Source organism: Convolutriloba macropyga, chromosome 4, assembly GCF_964194025.1.
Source record: "Convolutriloba macropyga chromosome 4, txConMacr16.3, whole genome shotgun sequence".
NCBI lineage: Eukaryota > Metazoa > Xenacoelomorpha > Acoela > Convolutidae > Convolutriloba > Convolutriloba macropyga.
The window spans coordinates 17321404-17342922 of NC_134471.1; the positions used below are offsets into that span (position 1 = coordinate 17321404).

Below are 21519 nucleotides of genomic sequence, written 5' to 3' on the forward strand. Positions count from 1 at the left end.
TTGACACGTCTCTTTATTAATCTTTTGCGGTTTACTGTTCTAGTTAAGAAATCAAGAAATCATTACATTGAATTAATTTATAGTGAACGTTTGACAAAAATTGACTGTTTCAGATAGTATAGATAACTTAATAAATTAGAAGAGAGCGTTTTACTCAAAATGAGCGTACGGTTGAAGCTCATAATGACAGGAATTGTGTTCCTTGTATTTTTCCTTGGAGTTACCTATGGAGCTTCAGGACAACAGTCAGGGGAATCGGAGTTATGGAGTTTTATTCGAAGACACATGGCTGGACCTCTATACTGGTTGCATCTAAGAATGGAGTCGGTTAAAGCGGTTCCAGACGTTAAGAGACAGATGCAAAGCTTGTATCAAACTATGTTCAATATCAAAGGCAAGGCGGAACTGACGTTTGTCCAGAACATTGACTTTGTCATAACTGCGATGCTCCTATCCTTTCTGAGCCTTATTATGTTGATCCTGTTGAATATATCATCCTACGTCATTTCTATTCTTTTCACTATTTTAATAATTATTACGTATCGCCTTCAAGGTGCCGTGTGGTGCTTTGACAACGTTATGTTGCTAATCAGCCTGATATGTCTGGCACCGAGTTATCTTCTGAGGAACCCAGCTGCCATTATGCCATATATGTCAACATTCCTTGGTCTCTACTTCGCCTATCGCATGATTTCAAGGCTCAGACGCGCACCAGCTAACGCGACCTCGTATCAATACGAACCCTCGACAAGTGCAACCCAAAACGGTTACGATAACCACTCAGCGAGTGAACGCAATTTTTCCTCGATAGAGCATAGACTGGCAATGTTAGAAGCGCAACAGCAAACTATACTGGCGAAGCTTGGCGGGTTGACAAATAAAGTTGATAGCATGGCGCGATAGGATATTTAGTAAATGTTGATTTATATGATAGCTGTTTTTGGTCTGCCCTCCCTAAAAATACCACGTTCGGTTTCTCTGGTTTTAACTAGTTCACGTGTGAACAAAAAACGGTTTGTAATATGCTTGATGTATTATAAGGAGCATACAAGAAACAGTTCCTGTTGAAAGTTGCAGGTGATCCCAATAAATGTTTAATTAAAAGAGGGGATCTTTTCCGTTTGTACCCCCCCCCCCCCCCCGCTTAGTGGGTGCATATTATTTACACCGCCCCAGAAGCACGCACAATCTTTTTACATAATCATTTACCATGTAATGACACGTGCTCTGTAATTTGGGATGGGGGGCACAAACGGAAAAGATCCAAAAGAAGATGTTTCATTCATGTCAGCTTATTGTTTATTTTCCTGTCCTGATTTTCCCAATGAATTGATATTGTTATATTCCTTATATTTGTTTGCTCATCAAGAGGGACTTGATCCTAAACTATTGTACCACCGAGTGATGACTATCATTTGCATTATTTTGGAATTTCTCATTCCTGTTTGTGTAAAAAAGATTTAATTATTATTTCGCATTCCGATTGAATTGAACCATTTGAATGTACGACTTTTGCTGATTCAAAACGTTGCAATCTTGTTGACCTGTTATGTGCAGAGAAAGTTTTTAAATGTTGATATTGTTTGCTTTCGATTAACGAGGCTGAAGGGAACTATTTGTTATTTTGTTCGATTTTTCAAAGAGGACGACCTGTTTTTGGATTTTTGTTTCATGAAAGGAGTTATTTTGCCTGAATTTTAATTAGCTCAGTGATTCTGGACTCTATGGCTCAATAGAAATTTTCGTAGAAATTAGTAATCTCGCTATGACAATCTTTCAAATGCAGCTGTGTAGCATTAACATTATGCTTGAGTAATTATAAATCTTGTTTCCATAATTTCCGTGAAAAAATTCAGTAAAAATTTTCAATAAATCTTCTTTCAACTAAATGTTTTTGTGTGTTAATTTTGCTTTGAAAATTGATCGGTCACGATTAATTATGTATCAATATGACCTTCAGCTTGACCTTGCATTTATGTCTAAAGCTTTTGATGCGACCTTGTAATGTAATTGGACAGCCTAACTTTGTCTCTTATCTGTCTTTTACTATTGATTCTGATTTGCAATTCATCATGTATCTATCTAATCCTTGAGTGTATGCTTGCAACGTATATTGCCCATTGAATGCGTTTAAGCGGGTTAAATTAGTTTAGTTATTTCAGTTCAAATTTGTCTTATTCATGCTTCTCGGATAGAAAAGTTTTTCTTTACCAGAATCGTTAGGAGCGCTTTAATTAAAACATCTTAGCCAAGAGTCTTGATGGAATTCTAAAATTGAGCGTTCTTCGTTGTGCCTGGGAAAATGAGACAAACTGATTTGGCGAACATAAAACGCGTTTCATTTTAATTTTGTATTTTGAAACTTGGTTTGAATTTCTGACGATTTCGTGAACCTAAAATCTTCTGAAGCAGTTTCAATTATTTATATTACTAACACAATGGTGATGTTAGTTAAAATTCGACAGGAGTTTAAGCACTTTAGATGCCATCTTACAATATAGGTAAATCTTAAAAATAGCGGCTAGATGCAAACAAGGATGATCGTTAATGTGCGTTCGCACATGATGTTCCGACTCGCGCTCATGTACATTTCAGACATAACTGTCAACCAAATGAAGATAAAATCAAAAATAGATCTTATAGTTTTAAAAAAAGTTACACAAACTACTAAATGAAATAAATAATGCCATTCCTCATTACAGCACTCACGAGATCTGCCACCCTTAATAAGACTATGGGAGAAAAATTAAACAAAAAAATAAGCAAAATAAAAAAAAACATTATACGGCAAAACTAAAACATCTAAATTTAAAAGCATCTAGTAACAATGTCAAAATACAACAGAAGAAAACTTAACTACATAAGTTAATTTTTTCGTTACTACAAAGCATTTGATACTTTATATTAATGAGACTAAGTAACAAGTTGACCAAAAAAAGCAATAGGTGAAATTCAAAAACCAACCAAAATTTTTTAAACCAAATATTTACAAACGTCCTAGAAACCATTAGATTTCGACAAAAATATTAATAAATTTAAAAATTCTTTACAAAGCCAATAGACTCTGGCTTTGGTTAAAATAAGCCACAGAAACGGACTAAAGATGAAGAAAAACTGAAAATATTTCAAACAAATCGCGAAAACAAATTATTGAAGCCATTAAAACCGTTCGCTGTTATCTGAATATTATGTTTTTATTTCAATTGTTAATTAAACTTTTTAAGTTAAAGCTATACTGAAAGAATAAGCCTTTTCACTTGTGCCTCATTTGAAAATCATTGGGATCTGTTATTACGCGAATGAGCTTAAAGAAGAGAAAAAGGAAGACAGATATTCACCACTAACAAAACTTATGAAAAAGCATATTGTACAACAAAAAATCATCAGTTACGACGGAATATAAATAGCAACTTTAACATTCAAACTACGTGGAAGTGGATGGGGCCTCTCGATCATGAGAATTAGATACAAGTTGACAAAAATAACAGCAAAAACTAAGTTGAAACTAAGCAAAAAACCCTTTGAAACTAAATATCATGAAATTTAAGGCTAATTACTGTAAATCTACTGCATTGAGTAACTTCATTCTTTCAACTCTCAAGTAGAGGCTTATGAGACCTCTAAGCTCTTTACGACTACATAAAGAACATAAAACAGGCAAAAACCGGAAAATGAAAAAAAATGAGAGAGAAAAGTGTCGAAGCCATTAAAAAAAGAACTTTCATTAATAACTTTTATGTGTCCAAATAATTTTTCGACAGTAATAGAATTGTTTATTGTGACAATATGACTTCAAAAAACCATCAAATAGGAACAAATATTTTATAACCACGTAATTTTTGAGAAAATCCTTAGTATCAAAGCCATTAAATTCAATAGCTTTCAACGGAAAGTAAACAATAAGTTAGAATAAGTTACGCTTCCATGAGAAGGCAAAGATTTGTGTCATTCTTAAATCAAAAATAGTTCATCACAATAAGTCGGAAGAATATGAAAACAAATGCAGGAAAAACCAGTAGAAAAAAGGGAGACAGTGTCGAAGCCATTAAAACCATACCGTTTTCTCTACAAACTTGATCTATGATCTATGGCAATTCTTCTCTATTCCAATGGGAACTGTAGATTATCAGATAATGTGGTAAGATTTCAAAAGAATCCAAAATTATGAAAAAAGTAACCAAAAATTAAAAAAAATTATGAAAAATCGCTAACCAAATTATGAAAAATCGTTAGAAGATAAAACCGCTAACCAGATTTTGGTTGCAAAAATAGGAAGTGGGTCCTGTCAATGGTGAGAATGACCTAGAGTTCAAGAAAAATAAGTTTAATGTTGTTTAGTGTTCAAAAATTTCAAGAAATTATATTTGAAGTCGCAACAGCCATTAAATACAATTGCTTTCAACGGAAGTCAATAAATATGCTCAGTTATGCCTCAATGCTCAATGGGAAAACATTAATGACAACTTCAATTCATCAAGCCGACATCGCAAAAAGTCCGATGACTATGAAAACAACAACAAATACAGGCAAAAATGAAAAATTCAGTAGAAAAGTGCAAGAAATTGTCGAAGCCATTCAAACTATGAGCTTTCTCTTAAAACTTTCTTTATAATCCAATGAACGGCTCCTCTTAACTATCAATATTAGGATAATGTGAGAGGATTTCAAAAGGAAACATTTACGAAAAAATTAGCCAAAATTTTTTTTTTAATTTTGAAAACTTGTGGCTTCGATTTGGCATGGAGCCAAACTTGTGGCAAACTTGTGACCTGGAGCCAAAAGTTAGAAGATAAAACATTTAACCGCAAAATTGTGGTTGTAGCAAAGGGATTTGTCTTTACTGAGACTGAGCTACCGTTCACAAAAATAAATTTATCGATTATTGTTCAAAAAATTTCTTCAATTTATTTTTTAATTCTTAACAGCCATTAGCTGTTCACTCAAAGCACAATATAGGTTCACTTAATGTTCATCAGGTAGCTTTTTGAACTTTTATTCACCGAGTTTATGCCATAGGACTCCGAAAATTTAGTAAACTTTCAAAAAATAAATCAAAATTTTAATAAAAAATTTTTCGAAAATTTATTTTATAAGTCTTAACAGCCATTAGCTGTCCCCTCAAATTACTACATAGGTTCGCTTAATGCTCTTTAGGAAGCCTATTGCAATTCTAGTCAATGAGTCTATGTCATAGGGCTACAAAATCTTAATAAAATCTCAAAAAGAAAATCAAAATTAAAAAAAAAATACTAAAACTCAGAATCGGAGCCATAAAAAATGGTCGATTCCTTAAAAAGAAATTATTTGTTTATTGGGCATTATTTGACTGTAAATGAGCTTTGTCCTGAACACAACCTGGATATCAAAGTGACTAGTCTACAAGTGAATTGAAAATAAAACAATAAAAAACAAAAAATGGTTTTTAAAAAATCAGGTCTCAAATAAAAATCGAATTTTTTATAGTAAACGTCCCTCTGAGACGAAAACTACCCCTTTTATGGCTTTTCGTCTGTTAGAATCACAAGACTGTTCTATTTGTAGCAGAAAATGTAGTTTTGAATTGAAATTTTTTATAGAAAAAAATCTTAATTTGAACAAAAAAGTGAACAAAATCATGCCAAACATCACGTGTTCACGCAAAACTTTAAACCTCGATAACTCCTCAAAAAAAACGAAATTCAAAAAAATTTTTTTAATTTCGAACTCTACGCGTGACGAGCTTTTTAATGATACCAGTCAAATTTCTCTACAATGAATATATCGATCGGCCAAAATTGACTGAACAAAAACAACCCATTTGAGAATATAGTTCCTCCCCCCACAAATGGGTTCGGAACAACAATAATTCATATTTGACTGTTCTTGATCTGCCTGGTATTTTAGTTAGTTCCAGGTGAGCTTTGTGATTCAATCAGCGATATAGTGATGTCACCGTTTAAATTATAGCAATTATATTAGTCCATTTTAGTAGTTTTTCATTCAACTAGTCGAATAGCTCCAGATGGAAGACAAAAAATTGACAAAATTTGCAACGTTTTATTGTAAAACTTTTAAGTTTTGCAATCAAATTTTTCAAAATTGCAAGTAAGCTTTTAATTTTTAGAAGTTTCTAATGCTTCTGACGAGCACTAACTAATCTCCAGTTTTAATTTAAACCGAAACTTATGTTAGACCTATCAAGAAAAGAGAGTAATTAAAAAATGTTTTGACGTTATCGAAAAAGTGATGATCATAAAGATATTTTTCTTACAGAAAAAAGGACACCAATACAAGGCACTTCTGTATTAGAACCTGAAGATTGCCTCCATAACAGCAGTTGATAATGGTGCTCATTATGCAAGTAAAGCACGTAGGTGGAAAACAAGCAAATAATATAAAAATTTTGAAAACATTACTCACATCTTAAAATTAAAGGGGCGACAAAAATTTGTCCTTAGAAAAATTTTTTTGAGCTACAATCCACCAAAAATAGGAACAATACACTACAGTCGGTGATTCATGCTGCAAAATTTTTGCTGCAAATTCTGCTTTCGATGTTGGCACATAGTTATTCTGATTGAGTTTTCAACCTTCCTTTGTAACTAAACGCGCTCTTTCAAAAAATCTTTGTGAAAGAAAAAATTTATCGAAACGCTAGGGAATGAATTTTTGTCAAGACCACTTAAAATACTTCTCAAATTCCTTTTCGCTTGTTTCATTCAGAATTAGGAATCACGCTTGCTCAAGAAGAGAAGTTTGTAAATGCTCGTTCGAGTCCTTTGTAGATTTGTAGATTTATACAGAAAGAACTCTTTTGATCCGTAGGTTTGCTGTATCCTTGATGATTGCTACTGAATATGGGAAATTCTCTTCGCAAGCATCTCGAAATTCGCTTCTCTTATTATTAGACTTTCATTTCACTGCCGCCGCCCTTTCATTTGTCTGTGTATTGGGATAACGGTTCGTGAAGTCGGGTGTCCTAAAGCTCAACAAATACGTGTAAACACAAATGAGAATTAATGAGATGTCCACGCAAGTAGTGAAAGATTGAGGTGTTCGGGTGGATTCGGGGAGCACAAATCGTTTGCTATATTAGTTTAGGCAGTTTTTAGTTAACAATTGGTTTTTCAATATATTTGAATTCACATCACCTCTCTGAACTGTTCTACTTTTATGCTTTCAATTTTTGTGAATACATCAAGTTTAACGTACGCAAATTTGTATTGCGATGAGATACGTGCAAGAGAGCCGACGTTATAAAGAGCGGTCGTTAGAAAGCGCCGAACCTGACTTGATTTAAAAAGAGCCGAAAGCAAAAAGTTGCCTTAAATTACACTAAACTGAGAGTTGATTACCAAAAAAGCACTTAATTGGGTTAATTGGTCTCATTTTCGGTTGTGATAGTTTCATATCAAGTCCTATAAGCCGCTGAGGCATGGCCATGGCCCGGTATAATTTCAAGATAATTATTTATTAATTCGCTTTCAGTTTCTTTTACCAGAAAATATTAAAATTTCATTTCTCAAATACTCTGTTATGATAGGTTGAAAATTTGGGGTGACGTTCAACTATGCCGACGTAATACTATGCCGATTATAAGAGTGCCGAAAATATATTCATTTTTTCTCCCGATAAATTTCTAAACCAATCAAATCACTTTAACTGAAATGAGCGCAAAATTTCTGACCCAATCACAATGAAGTTGTGACATTTTGGATTTTATTATTTATCAGAACAAGATAATTGGAGGGAGAAATATTTAAAACAAACAATGATAATTGCGGGCCACGGCCATGCCTCAGCGGCCCGTGGGACTTGATATGAATCTATCACAACCGAATACTGACCAGCGTGCCCTGGTTGCTTTGAAAACATTATTCGGTTAGCATTTAATTGATAATTAATTGGTAATAGCAGTTTCGAAATTCATCGGGTGAAAAATTGAATAAATTTTCGGCACTCTTATAATCGGCATAGTATTACGTCGGCATAGTTGTACGTAATCACAGTCTCATTTCAGAAGCCAATTTAATTGGCTGCAAAATTTATCTTAATTTACCGACTAATAATTTAAATAATATTTCGGCTCTCTTTCAATCGGCTCTTTTCACTTCGGCTCTCTTACAAGTCACCATTGCGATGGGATATAATGAAAAAGATAGAGGGTTTACTTGTTACAGGGCGTTCGCTTCTCTTATTAGGGCTTTTGCTAATAAATTGGCTTTTGGTATGTGCCCTATTCGCTTTTTATTTATCTATCCTCATATCATGACATTTCGTATGTATTTTCGGAGCTGGTTTTTTATTTGAAATTTGAGCAATCGGATTATTGATTGCCAATTAATTGACGCGATGTGAGTTATCAGTTAAGAGAGATATGGTTATAAGTTTTCAATGTTTTGGTTGATTTTTATCAATTGGCCGTCTGGTTAAGTAAATAGCTACAAATAGCGCTTTGTAATAGTTGGCTTCATTTTCAGTTGTTATTGGTCAGGAACGATTACATAACTGTCACTACTCCTACCCTAACTCTTTCGTATCATGCTACAAGGTAATTTTTTTTTATATCCAATCATAAATTTAAGGTGTGCTTGGTTGGGGAAATCATGGTTTAAATCATTTCTAAGTTCAGTCAATTCTCAGAAAGTTTTCTTGCGATCAACCTTGTGCCCACAAATCACCATGGCGCCCACGCAATTGAGTATTTGCCTTTTATTTGTTCCCACAAACCCTCACAATCGGGTCTTCAAAATTTCTTCAAAATCAACCCACACAATCGGGTTGAACAGAAGAAATGAGCATTGTCCCCGCTCATTGGGTGACAAACAAGTTCGCGCAAAGCAATAACTGGGCAGCTAAAATTGGGTGAGTCAATACTGTAAATTAACTATTGTGGGGCTGAAGGTGTTGTCGCAGGAATGAGTCTCATAACAGGGGATCTCTGGCGATCAGCATTGTGGCTGAACCTCTCATTAAAGTCACTGAGACTCCTTGAGATAATCGATTGTAGGCAACTGATAAACCAGCTGGTTGAAAGTTTCGGTTATCGGCAAGCAAGGCTATACGTTTCAAAGTTTTCCGGACCAAATCTGAGAAGCCCCCGAAAGATTCAAACGCGAGTGGTACAAACTGGATACCTATTTCGGCACATTTTTGGGCATAATGTTCATATTTCCTATCTTCAGCATTTGTCAGAGCAAAACCACACCTCCTCGCCGCATCTGAAATTAGACTGGGCTGCAGTGGGGAAGTTATGGTTACGTCTAACGCAGATGGCTGTCCCGCTGACCAGCTTGGCAAGTATATGTCTCCTGGCCTTGAGTTATTATCTGGAATCAAATTTTTCTGTTCGCAGACGGGTGATAAGTTTGCGGTCGAGCAAGCAGCAAATATTCTATCCCTCACTCTATCGTGCCGCGATATCATATCCCCCCGACCCTGACAGCTTAAAGCGTGATCACCCAGCTTGTCCAGTCTGCCGTTTTGACAGTAAGGGCACTTTCGTTCCTCAATGTATAACGGAACACCAATCCGATACTTCAATGCGGCTCTGAATTCATTTGGCTGAAGGTGAAGGCCCAGACTAGGGATTGGAGGTGCGGAAAGCCAGGCACCAGATTGAGGCAACGTTAGTGAAAGCAAACGAGCTTTCTCCCGATTTGAAGTCTGATTACCAAGAAGGTCAGAAAAAGCAGCATCGTCAAGTGCCTCCTGAATCTTGTGTTGCGTATATTGGCTAATTTCTATATTCTTCAGTTCTTCCACTGTTTCTTTGAAAATTTGATTGTCTGTAATTTTCTCACCGGTTATTTGTTCCACTAAAGCGTCTGCCTGCGATACTGACCCAACAAACGCCGCTTTCAATTGGTCAATTGCTTGTCTAATTCCAACGCCAGTTTTGCTTATTGGTAGACAAGCCTGCTTCCAAGCGTTGTCACTTATAAGGGTACCTAACATATTCTCAAATGTTGTTCTCTGAAGCTTGTCAAAATCCTGCAAAATAACAGAGGATTCGTCAGATGGAGTGTTACATCGCAGGGAATATACCATCTTTGGGGCACCAAGACAGCTTCGAAGAATTCCAAGCGCACAATGTGGGTCGTCTAGGTACGCCAAGTTGTCGAGCAGGTTTTCTATTTTGTTGACTCTTTTTCTCAAAGATGCAGCAACAAAACTGGGATTGCCGATGGCAGCGCCCAAGATCTCAAGTCCTTCTTTGCTATTTCTTTTTACTCTGTTATCTATAGCGTTCAGATCAACGGGTGACCAAAGCTCACATTTTTCTATTCTGAGCTCTAAGCCGCATCCTTCACCCAAATTTGTCAACAAATTCAATGCTGTGCAAAGTTGTTGGTGGGTACCAGCAAGGATGCCATCATCCAAATACCAATTATGCTGTACTAGATTTGGTAATTTTGTTTCAATTTCTTTAATGATTGGCCACAGAGCTAGTGAAAACAAAAGCGGCCCCAAAGGATCCCCTTGTTGCACTCCCGATTGGCTACTTAAGTATGTGTTGTTAAAATGCAAATGACTGTGTTGTGAGTAGCAAAAAGTCGCAAAAGGGGCAACACTAGGTAAGAATTTTGCGACTGCTTCCAAAACCTTGCTTCTTTTTACCGAATTGAAGGCATTTTTGAAATCAATCTGCAATATTCCGGAATTTTTTGACCTTTGCAGTTTTTCAAAGGAAACTCTTGTTGCATGTACTATGCCCTCAGCACCACCCTTGACTGCTACCCCCAATTGTTTTGTGTTAAAAAGATCAGCAGCATCTGAATTCGCTTCACGAGCTATGCATTTAGCAATAAGACGTCGAATGACTTCCCCAACAGCGATAGGACGGACCCCACCTTTCAATTTTTTCAATGCAGTTATTGTTGCACTACATAGTATAGGAGCAACAAATTCGGGAAGCTGACCCCTGCTAGCTAAGTTGACAAATTTTGTTAAACTAGTGATTGCTCGCTTTGATTGATCAGGGGCACCGCAGTTTACTGCATGCAGCAGATGCTCGGGGTACATTTTTGACGGCCCAGCTGCAGTAAATTTGGAGAACGACTCGATTTGGAAGAATACTGATGCCTCGTCAAATTGATATGCGTTCGTGTTAGCATCTTGATCAAATTGGTGGTCAGGTTGCTTTTCTTTAGGGTGGAGCTTTTTAAGTTCATTCAACGTTGCAGCATTGTCAGGTGCGACGCCGTCAGAAGACAGAACTTTCGCTGCCCTCCCAAACTGCCCCTGCAGACAAAGAGATTTCGCGCGGCTTGCTAAGGCGTCTATTGACTCATTGCTAGTTTTAATTGACTGCTTCATTGAGGCCGCCTCGTACCACAGTGCAGCATAATCACCTGATTTCCATCGCTCAAGTCTGCTCAACAACTGTTTCTCTTGCTGCTGCTTGTGTTTCTTGCCCCCACGATTAGACGCGCGTAGAACACATTTGCTAATTGCAAAGAGTTTTTTCCAATTTTCTATCGATTGCGGGTGTGAAATGCAAGCATCGATAACGGATTTTAGTAATTCTGACCATCTCACCCGAAACTTTACAGGAATGAACCTTAGGGTAGGGATGTGCTTACTGCTGATGGTTTCGAGATCTGGGAGTTCATTTAGATTTATATCTGTTGTAGCTAGATTTGGTGAACTCGCGGATTTCACAATCTCGTCTATGCGCTTCGCTAAATCGCGTGGTATCTTTTTCACTTTAGACAGTAAAGGCGTAAATTGCGAGTAGGCCCATATTGATTTGGAGCACACCATCTCATCGAAGTTCGCTCCCCACTGGTCATATCTAATTTTAGTTTTTCCAAGATGATGTTCGATAACAGATATCTGGTACAGTTTATCCTTTTTGTCGGGGTAGAAAAGTGTTGTTTTGGGGGGCACTTGAAAGCGGGAAGTGTTGTCATCAATTATTAAATTATTCATTTGCTGAGTCAGTCCCGAAGATAAATTGCATTGTTTTGCCCCCTGACTAAGCTCTGTAGTATTGTTAGTCTCAGCTAACGAAACCTTCTTGCTTTCTCTAGTTTTCATAACTGTTAACATTGAATGCGCAATTGCCTATCAAGTTTTTTTTTATCCCACCAGATAAAAAAAACAAGGGCGGGGGTCGTTTTGGTTAGATCTCACCGGTTTGAGGTCAACAAAAGCTGCTGAAGAACCACTACATAATTGATTTGCTCACGTGCACATTGCTTCTGATATGATAACAGCCAAAAAAAGTTGGTGGGGGATCAATCTAGGGTGCTCAAGATTCGGTGTAAAATTTGTTTCTATTTTCGTCTTGCTTGTTGAAATCAAGAGAGCAACTTGAACGCACGTGTTAATACTTGTAATTAAGGTAATTAAGGTAATTAAGTTTCACTCCTATATAGAGCCATGTTTCTGCTGAACAAATAACATAGGGTGATTTGTCTAGACTGTATACAAACGCTTTCAAAGAAAGTGAGTTAAGTAGATCAATTTTAACCTTAAGAACAATTAAGAGAAGTTTTCGGTTTAAATTTTGTCGAGAAGAATTGTTCACGTTATGGAATTCTGGCTTGGTTTTGGACTGTAGTTGTTGGGCAATTTTACTATCTTGATATTTGATTATAATGGCTGCCGATATGGTCGGTGAGTTTATTTTTTGGCCGGTAGTTGAATAATGGGTTTCAAACAATTTAATAATGGGCGAAAGTTGATTAATGGGCCAAAGTTGTTCGATTCCCTTCCTCATGTTGTAAAACTTTGCTCTCCATCCACTTGAAGGACCTCAATTATCTTCAAACAGTTTGACATTTACGAAAGTTTCAAGAGCTAGACTTCATTTCTCTTCCAAATAGGGATTTAAGATTTATCTGTTATACAGTCGCAGCAGTTAAACGATAAGCAGATGAATTTTTAGCCATTTATCTGAAATCTTATCCACCTTAATCGGACAATGTCTTAAGCAAACAGTAACTTGCAAAATAATAAAGAGATCATTTTACACGCTAGAAGTAGCAAACAAAGTATGGCAGATTTTTATCTCATCTAATTTCTCGCCAAAAATACAGCTAAATAATTAATTATCTACCAAATAGTTGGACTTATGATCCAGTTGATTTTTTCGGAAAATGTCACCGAATATCAGGCGATGACTTGTTGATTATGTCAAGTTTTTGTCTTTTTGGTATGAACTCTGTTCAAAGTTATCGTCAATTCATTTGTCCTATATTTCGACAACTTTTTGTTTTCCCTTCAATTTCTTAAACAGTTCTCTTATTCCAACCTTCAATAAATTTAGTGTTTTTTGATATAAATCAAAACTAGCCTCTAAAGGCTGCAAAATGACGTTTCTCTTTTCTCTACGATTCGTAAACAAAAGTGAAAAATTGACTGAAGAAAGAAGCCGGCCTCGCATATATATTGCCCCATTTTGAAAAAAATTTTGTGTTGATTAGCTCAACTAATAACAGAGCAATGGGAAGGTTGAAATATGGAAATCATTTGAGTTTGGCAGACAGAACATTGCTCTTGGAGTCCAATAACATGATAAAATGATGGTTACAAGATGAGCAAATCTCAAATTTTGTCTGAGGTAAATCCGCTGAAAAACCTGGATCGCTATAATCCAACGAGATCTCATAATTGAGATTTAAAATTAAGCAAATTTTCAAAGTTTTTTAATTTATTGGAAACATCAACTCCTAGATTTTAAACTTTGACTTTGCGCTTATTATCTTTTTTGGGGTCTTTAGTATTGTCACTTTTCTTCGTGGAGATTTCGTATGATCTCTAATACTATTAACATATATTTTCAGGTCACTGAGATTCCATTTAATCCGGTGCCCCCAAAACGCATTTTTATACATTCACTTTTTGTTAGCATCTGTTTCAATTCGTCCACAGTAAGTTCAGATTTCAGTTGCTCTTGTCAGTTGTCACTGAGTCGTTCAAAATATCGTTAAGTTTGCTAAGTCGTTGCCGTGTATTTCGATAGTGGTTTATTATATCGTCGTCGTAGATTTACATAAGAGCCAGTGCCATCAATCAGACTCTATTCCGAATCCATTTCAACATTTCGCAGTCGATTTCGCATGAATGTTGTACTCTATGAGAATGAAGTGGGGGCTTTCTGGCACTGCTTTGTTGATGCGTTGTGCATTGATAATTAAATAGTTAGCAACTAATTGGACCGCTGAAATCTTCAATATGGCAGCAAGTCTGTTTTGGTTAGTCGGTAGTTACAAAAAAAGAACTTTAGCAAGAAGAAAAAGACACTTTAATTTAGCACTGTAATCGTTGAAAGCATTATTTAGCTTTCTTGAATGCTAAATTGTACAAGGTATAAAAATTGTTCAAAATTCCACAGTGCGTTTTATAAAGATTAAACCAGTCGAAAACTCCAATGACTTGCTATTTAGTAAGTTATCTTGACAGTTAGCATAAATGTAAAATTTTCCGAAGTTGTCTCTTGCCTGAAGAATAATTTGGTGTAGAGTCAATTCTTTCGACTTGGTTGCTGAAGCTTATCCTTCATTGAAAATTTTAATTGAAAGTAAGGACATGAAAGTAAAATAAAGTTCAGTTGAATTATTTTTTCTGCGGAAGGAAAGCGTTGTTTATCGCTCTGTTATGCACTGAAAGCAGCCGTGAACAACTTCGGAAACTGCAAAGCGTGACTAGTTTTCAAATCATGTTGTTAGTATACTTTAGAGTTCGTTAGTTGTTTTGTTAGTTGTTTGTCGTCCAACCTCTTCCATGTTTTTTTTTTCGTTTTTCAGTTTGATTTGTTGTCTAACTGACCGGTGTAGGTGTTTCCCTCTTGTAAACTAATGTCATCTTCCGCCCTTGACACCCGTGCAGAGTTCACCCGGGACTCCGCCCTGCCCAGACAAAAGTTGGAGGAGTTGCGACTCGATGGGTGGGGCTACAAGGACTGTGGATTTTTCCTGAATGAAAACCAGACGTTTGAGTTTCAGGGTACCAGGTGAGGTGTTAGAAACCATTTTTGGATAATTTTATAAATGGTACTGCTGTTGTATTTTACAGCATGGAATAAAACCGGATTGTGCTAATGCGAATATTCGAAACTGATGAGTTTGCATGGTGACGTGATATGATTCTTAGGCATTTTTCCCGTCGATAAGCAGCGTACGTCGATATTGATTGTTGCCTAGGTGGAACAGCGTGTCAAAATGATGAAACCGGGGCAAGCACCAACTTTATATATTATGAACATCAATCGTATCATTAATTGTATTCCCTTGATTGTGCTAGGGCAACATCTTTTTATGTTGAAAACATTATTCCCAAGCATTTGGTATGTTTTAGATACCCTTTGAAAGGGGAGGTACCTCATCTCAAGAGTTACATGCTGGAGACAGTCCAGGCCAGTCCTGACAATGCAGCGCCTCCCAAAGTAGAAATCAAACCTGAGCACGTGCCCAAACCGGTGAAACAAACGGACTTTTGCAATTTCTTGGACTCCTGTTCTTTTCATTTCTCATTCTGCCCAATGGAGAGGCTATTCAGAAGCCACGGTAATTAGATATTGGTTTCTCGATAACAGAGACGACAAGGCGGCTCGTTAATGTGCGTTCGCACATGATGTTCCGACCCGAGCTCATCTACATTTTTGACTTAATTGACAACCAAATGAAGAGATAACAAAAATAGATGTTTGAATTAAAAAAAACTGCTACATTTTAAGTTAATTAAACACACTAAATTCTGCCTCGATGAAATAGCAATCATAGGTTTCATTCATGTGACATCAATAACTCATCACAATAAGTCGTATGGCAAAGAAAAATACATCAAAACCACGAAATTTTTGAGAAAACCCATAGTATCAAAGTCATAAAATTCTACAGCTTTCAACGGAAGGCATTTAATACGCTAAATTATGCCTAAATGATGTGACGACTAGGATGTCTGTCATTCAAAATTTATCAATAAGAAATTACAACAAGTCAGTGACTATGAAAACAACAACAAAAACAGGCAAAATCCAAAAGTTCGTTAGAAAATTGAGAGAAGAAAGTGTCGAAGCTATTTAAACCATAAGCTTTTTTCTCTGAAAACTTTTTCAACGATCCATTGAACGTTTTCACTAAGCCAATGGGAGCTATCAATATTAGGATAATGTAATACGATTTCAAAAGGAACCAAAATTACTAAAAAAAATCCAAAAATTATAAAAATTATGAAAACTCGTGCACCGAAGTCAAAAAAACCAATAGTTAGAAAACAAAACCGCTAACTAGATAAATTGTTGCTGATGTAGAAAAAAAGCGGTTCTGTCATTACCGAGACTGACTTACAATCCACGAAAATAAGCTTAAGATTGATTTCTGTTCAAAAAGATTGATTTCTGTTCAAAAGCTTTCATAGGAATTCAATGAAACTCAGCTATGCCACCATGTGAATACAAGGATGTTTATGATGCCTAGGTAATCAATAAGACAACACAATATGTCTTATGACTATGAAAAAAAAACAACAAATACAGGCAAAAACCAAAATTTCTTTAGAAAAATGGGAGAAGAAAGTGTTGAAGCCATTTAAACCATATTTTTTTTCTCAGAAAGTTTTATCTATGATCCTTTGGACGTCTTCACTAAAGAATGATGTAGCCATCAATATTAGGATGACGTGATAAGATTTCAAAATGAACCAATAAAACGAAATGTCCAAAAAATTTTTTAAAAAATTTGAAATCTTGTGGCATTGAAGACGTATAACCAATAGTTATTTGATAAAGCCGCCAATGAGATTAACTTATGTTGTAGTTGTATGAAGGAGTTCAATCCTGTTTTTACTGAGACGAACTTACATTTCACAAAAATAAGTTTATGATTTACTAATTTTAAAAAACTTTCGAAAATTTATTTTCAAAGTCTTAACAGCCATTAGCTGTCCACTCACAGCACTAGATAGGTTCACTTAATGCTCATTAGCAAATCTATTGCACCTTTAGTCAACAAGTTGATGCCATAGGATTATGAAACTTTAGTAAAACCTCAAAAAATAAATCAAAATTTCATTTGAAATTACGAAATTTGAGATACGAGTCCAAAAAAAACATGAGCGATCCCTACGAAACAAATTTTTTGTTCATTGGGCTTCATTTGATCGTAAAAGAGGTTTATTATTAACGGAACTTCGATATTAAAGGTGTCTAGTAGTCTCTAGGTGACTTGAAAAAACAAAAAAAATTGCAAAATTTTCTAAAAAAAGAGCTCCCAAACCTAATTCGAATTTTTTTTATATATTAAACTTCCCTCTAAGACTAGAACTAGTCTTTATTATCTCCTTTCGTCTATTAAAAACCTAAAATTGATTTACTTTTTGGCGTGAAATCTAGTTTTGTATTAAGTTTTTCGTAATTCGAGCGAAAATTACGGTAAAAGTGAACAAATGTGAACCAAATATCCAGTGTTCATGTGAAACTTTAAACCTCGATAACTCCACGAAAAAAACGAAATTCAAAAAAATTTTTTTAATTTCGAATTCTACGCTGGACGAGCTTTTTAATGATACCACGCACATTTCTCTACGATGAATATATCGGTCGGCCAAAATTCACGGAACAAAAAAAAACCCATTTGAGTATATAGTTCCCCCCCCCCCACAAGTGGGGTCGGAACAATAACAGCCGTTAAATACTCAACTTTTGCTGTTGTGGGCGGAAAAGTAGCATTGGAAGGCTGCTTTCTTAAAAAAATTAATCATTTCTACCTCTAAATGTATTTGAGGGATCAGGAACTTGATGCGACCTTGGCTTTTTTACGAAGCCGATCGATATCTTTTTGCGGTGATGTAAACAATTTTATCCTTGAGAGGAGGTATCCTCGTAAAGTGTTGGAGCAAAATTTCAGGTAGATTTCACAATTATGTTGAATAAGCTCAATACTATTAACAATCAGCTTTCGCTCTAATGAAATCTTGTAACTTAATAGCCAATGACTGCGTGACATGGCTACATCAGTTAATCCAGCCTCTGTTGATTTCGATATTTTGACATCGACTGCAATCCCTATATTTAGTAAAATCTAAACCCAAAATTCTAACTTGATTCCACCGAAACAAGGAGTAACATCAATCACAAGTCAAGCGTGACAAGCGTAACTTGTGTATATCGAAAAACGTCAACGAAGTGTAAAGTAGATTGATAAAACATAAATAGAAATCTTACGAATAGATTCAAGGCAAAAGTTGACTCAAGATAAATATAATTTTCAACTCAAATAAAATTTTTGCTTCGTTAAACTTGGCAACGGTTTACTGTAAAAACAGTCGGAGAAAAGGCAATTAAAATAACGAAGAAAACAAGAACCATTTTGTTAAAAATTCGCCTCAAGTTGCTGTTCCAAAATATTTCTCCTGTATGTACAGTAAGATCCGAAGCTTTTAATCAATAACAACAAAATTGGCAAAAGTTCTTGAGCTGAGCATACTGAAAAACAACCCAGGATACTGACAGAAAAATGAAACGAACACCTACAGGATCATAATTTATTAAACAGTAATTTGACCAAAATCTCCCCAAATTGCGATATCCAAGGTACTTTTTGATGCGGTTTTTTCCTGGTCCGTGACTACCTAAACAGCATTTGACACACTAAGGAACACAAGCAACTACAAATAAAAACGTAATTTTTTAAGAAAAAGATGTTCTTTGCATTAAAAACAATACCATCATACCTTATTTATTTTGCAAAATTAAAACAAAAACAATTTGTCCGGATAGAAATCTGTGCCGATAAAAATCATCTCAAAAGAACAAAAATTATTTGAAATAGGCGGAAAATATATAGAAAAAAACAGACCAAAGGAGGCATAGTTTTAGCTTATTTTTAGATCAAAATTAAGTTTCTGTAGGAACTCAAATTTCTTCAAAATTCCCAGAGGCGTAAAACTAGCAAATTGTTTATAAAATTGTCTAAAACGCCATTTTATAAAAATTAGTCAAAATTGCTTTAATAAGGTTGATAGTGCTTCAAATGGTCATTAATTGATATCTTAGCGTATACATCTATGCGAAATAAATGAAAAAGTGCCAAAAATTAGAGTCAGAACTAAAAACAGATTTGAAAATTCCTCATGTGAACAAAACATTTTTCCTCACTTGCTAAAATTTTTTTCAAACTTTTCTCACTAAGTGTTAATAAACAGTTACCGCTGTTAATGCCTTTGACTCAGCTTACTTAAATCAATTTTATTGAAATGTCAACTTCTTTTTTGTTTATCAAGTAATCCGAACATATCTTTGTTACTTTACTAATACTTTTGTCCTTGCTTTGTTTGTTACCCCATTTTCAGTGTTGATTTTAGTTAGGCCGAAGCATTAAAAAGGTCCATAACAGGTGTAATGAGCTTTGGGACATAGTTCAAGTATTTAAAGTTTTCAATGTATCAAGTGATTTGATGGTCTTAACACCATTCGTTTTTAAATTCTTGTAATGCATTTTTTTTGAATTCCGCTTGGTTGTGGTTCACGTTCCACTTTAAAATAAAAATTATACATACAGTCATGTAGTTTCTAACGAAGCCTCTTAAATTCGTTTTAACGCTTTGGCTCTCGATAATACCTTTTTATGATCTTGATTTCAACTGTTTTCTAATACTTTCGTTGAGTGTCGCCAGCTTTTGCAGGGATGTTCTTAATATAGGTGCATTAATTCTGTACATTTTAAGTCAGAAATTTTTAGTAGAATTTTGCTATGATCTGTGACCTTGCGCTCACTTCACTCTCAGCATTGGGCTCATTGATGCATACTTTCAACGTGTTGTGAGCTTAGCGGCGTTTCTCTTATGTTAATCAGATTTTACTTTCAATCATTTGTGAGAGAATGTTCTCCCTTGCTCTCAAAATGTCTTTTTCTTACTTCTATTGGAAGTGTTTGGTTCATCTCAGTATGCTGGCGCTCAGTGAAGCTTGTTAAATAGAGGCTTTTAGGAACATTTATAAATTTATGCATAGTTTTGAGTTTTTAGTCTGTATTCGGGTGTGTTTTGACTTTTACACACATTTGTTTCTGAAAACCTTATCTGAATTGTCATTCGAGCGTTGGCAGTTCTTTTTTGTTTTGAAATTGGCATGTTGGCACTTAGTGGTATCAATAAATTTTGAGTATGGTATTTTGAGTTTTACAGGTTTCATTAAGCGGTTACGTCTTTGAATGCTGTTCACTGTCTACTTTTTTAAGATAATGTTGTTGAAATGTCGATTTCTTTGCCTATCTTATTCGTTACTTTTGTCAATGTTTCCGTTTAAACGGAGTGTGTGTTAGTAAAAATAGATGGTGAATTGATTCTTTAACTTTTAATTCAGGACTTCCTGCTGTGTTTACTAACTTGGTTGTTTTTGATATAAACTACATAACAGGTTTGCTACAGCTCTAGCAATTGTTCGTTCTGGTGACAACTCTGGATTCAAAGAAATTAGAGTAGTGTTTTTTGCCAGGTTTGTCTCTGCAATAGCCGATCCGCATATTAATTTTTTTTGCTTTTGTCAGCAGAAATAAGTTTACTTTTGTGTTTCATTAATTGTTTTGTCCTAGATTCGTTTATGCTATTTTTGGTGACGGTTTTAGACGTTGACGCATTAAACAGGAGCGGAAAAGCAAGTAGGTGCTATTGATGCAAATTTTGCAAAAGTTGAATCGCTTTCAAGTTTTTCTGTTCCAAATAATTTTACTTACTCCTCGTAGTTACTCCTTATAACAGGTTTGATATGCTTCCTATGGGGTGTAGATCAATCTGTTCAAGGGTTAAATATATAGTTTCAATGAAATTTACACTAATATTGTAAAAATCGAAATAAAGCGTTTGGTGTTGGGCATGGTTGTTTTGTTTATTTACTCCCTTAAAAAATTATACTCATGTGCTTTATAATGATGCTCTTTTCATTCTGTTTAACGTTTTGGCTCTGAATAATAAATTGTTTTTATGACCTTGAGTTCGTTCGTTTTATAAGTTCGTTCAGTGTTGCCAGCTTTTGCCCTCTTTTTTTACTTTGCCACTTTTTGGCATTTTTGTTATGCTTAGTTTGATGAACGCTTTATTCGTATTCGAGGATATTTTGACTTTAACACAAATTTTATTTTGAAAGTAAAATCTGACTTAGGTTTTTTTTTATTTTCAGATTTTTCTACTCTAATATTGTCACTTCTGCCCTTAGTGTTATAATTGAGTGTTTGCGCGAAAGAAAAGCGCTAGCTACCCTGTTTCATGATGGCACCACCTACTTCTGTTTCAGGTCACTGTGTTCAAGAAATTGGTGCTCTGAGGTTTGGAATTCTTCCTGACAGAGTTGTTGACGCCGTGTTATGGCCAAGTTAGATCTTATTTTGTATCTCCTTACAATCGAGGTTGCATGAGGGCCTCAACAAGGTGCAATCTGGTGTTATCGAAATTAGTGGTAACAAAACAAACACCCTACCACCAACGCTTCCCCCCTCCCCGAAAAAAGCTGTTGAGTAGAAGCGGAGCTTATCCTTGCGTGAAATAAAGGAATGAAAAGTTGGTTAAAAAACAGACACCTTGGGGAATGTGAAGACA

General features: G+C 35.4%; 2 protein-coding genes across 5 annotated transcripts in view; both read left to right on the forward strand.

Moving 5' to 3' along the window:
- The window catches only part of LOC142338292 (uncharacterized), a 318225-nt gene that overhangs the window by 110839 nt on the left and 185867 nt on the right, over positions 1 to 21519 (forward strand). The gene's annotated exons all lie outside the window — the stretch shown is intronic.
- Positions 1 to 21519, forward strand: part of LOC142337489 (alkyldihydroxyacetonephosphate synthase, peroxisomal-like) — a 96949-nt gene that overhangs the window by 41586 nt on the left and 33844 nt on the right. Inside the window, exons 2-4 of the mRNA XM_075386748.1 lie at positions 14734 to 14941; positions 15286 to 15494; positions 21218 to 21295. Coding sequence (XP_075242863.1) covers positions 14787 to 14941; positions 15286 to 15494; positions 21218 to 21295 — 442 coding nt within the window. The 5' untranslated portion in view covers positions 14734 to 14786. The remainder of the gene's footprint in view (positions 1 to 14733; positions 14942 to 15285; positions 15495 to 21217; positions 21296 to 21519) is intronic.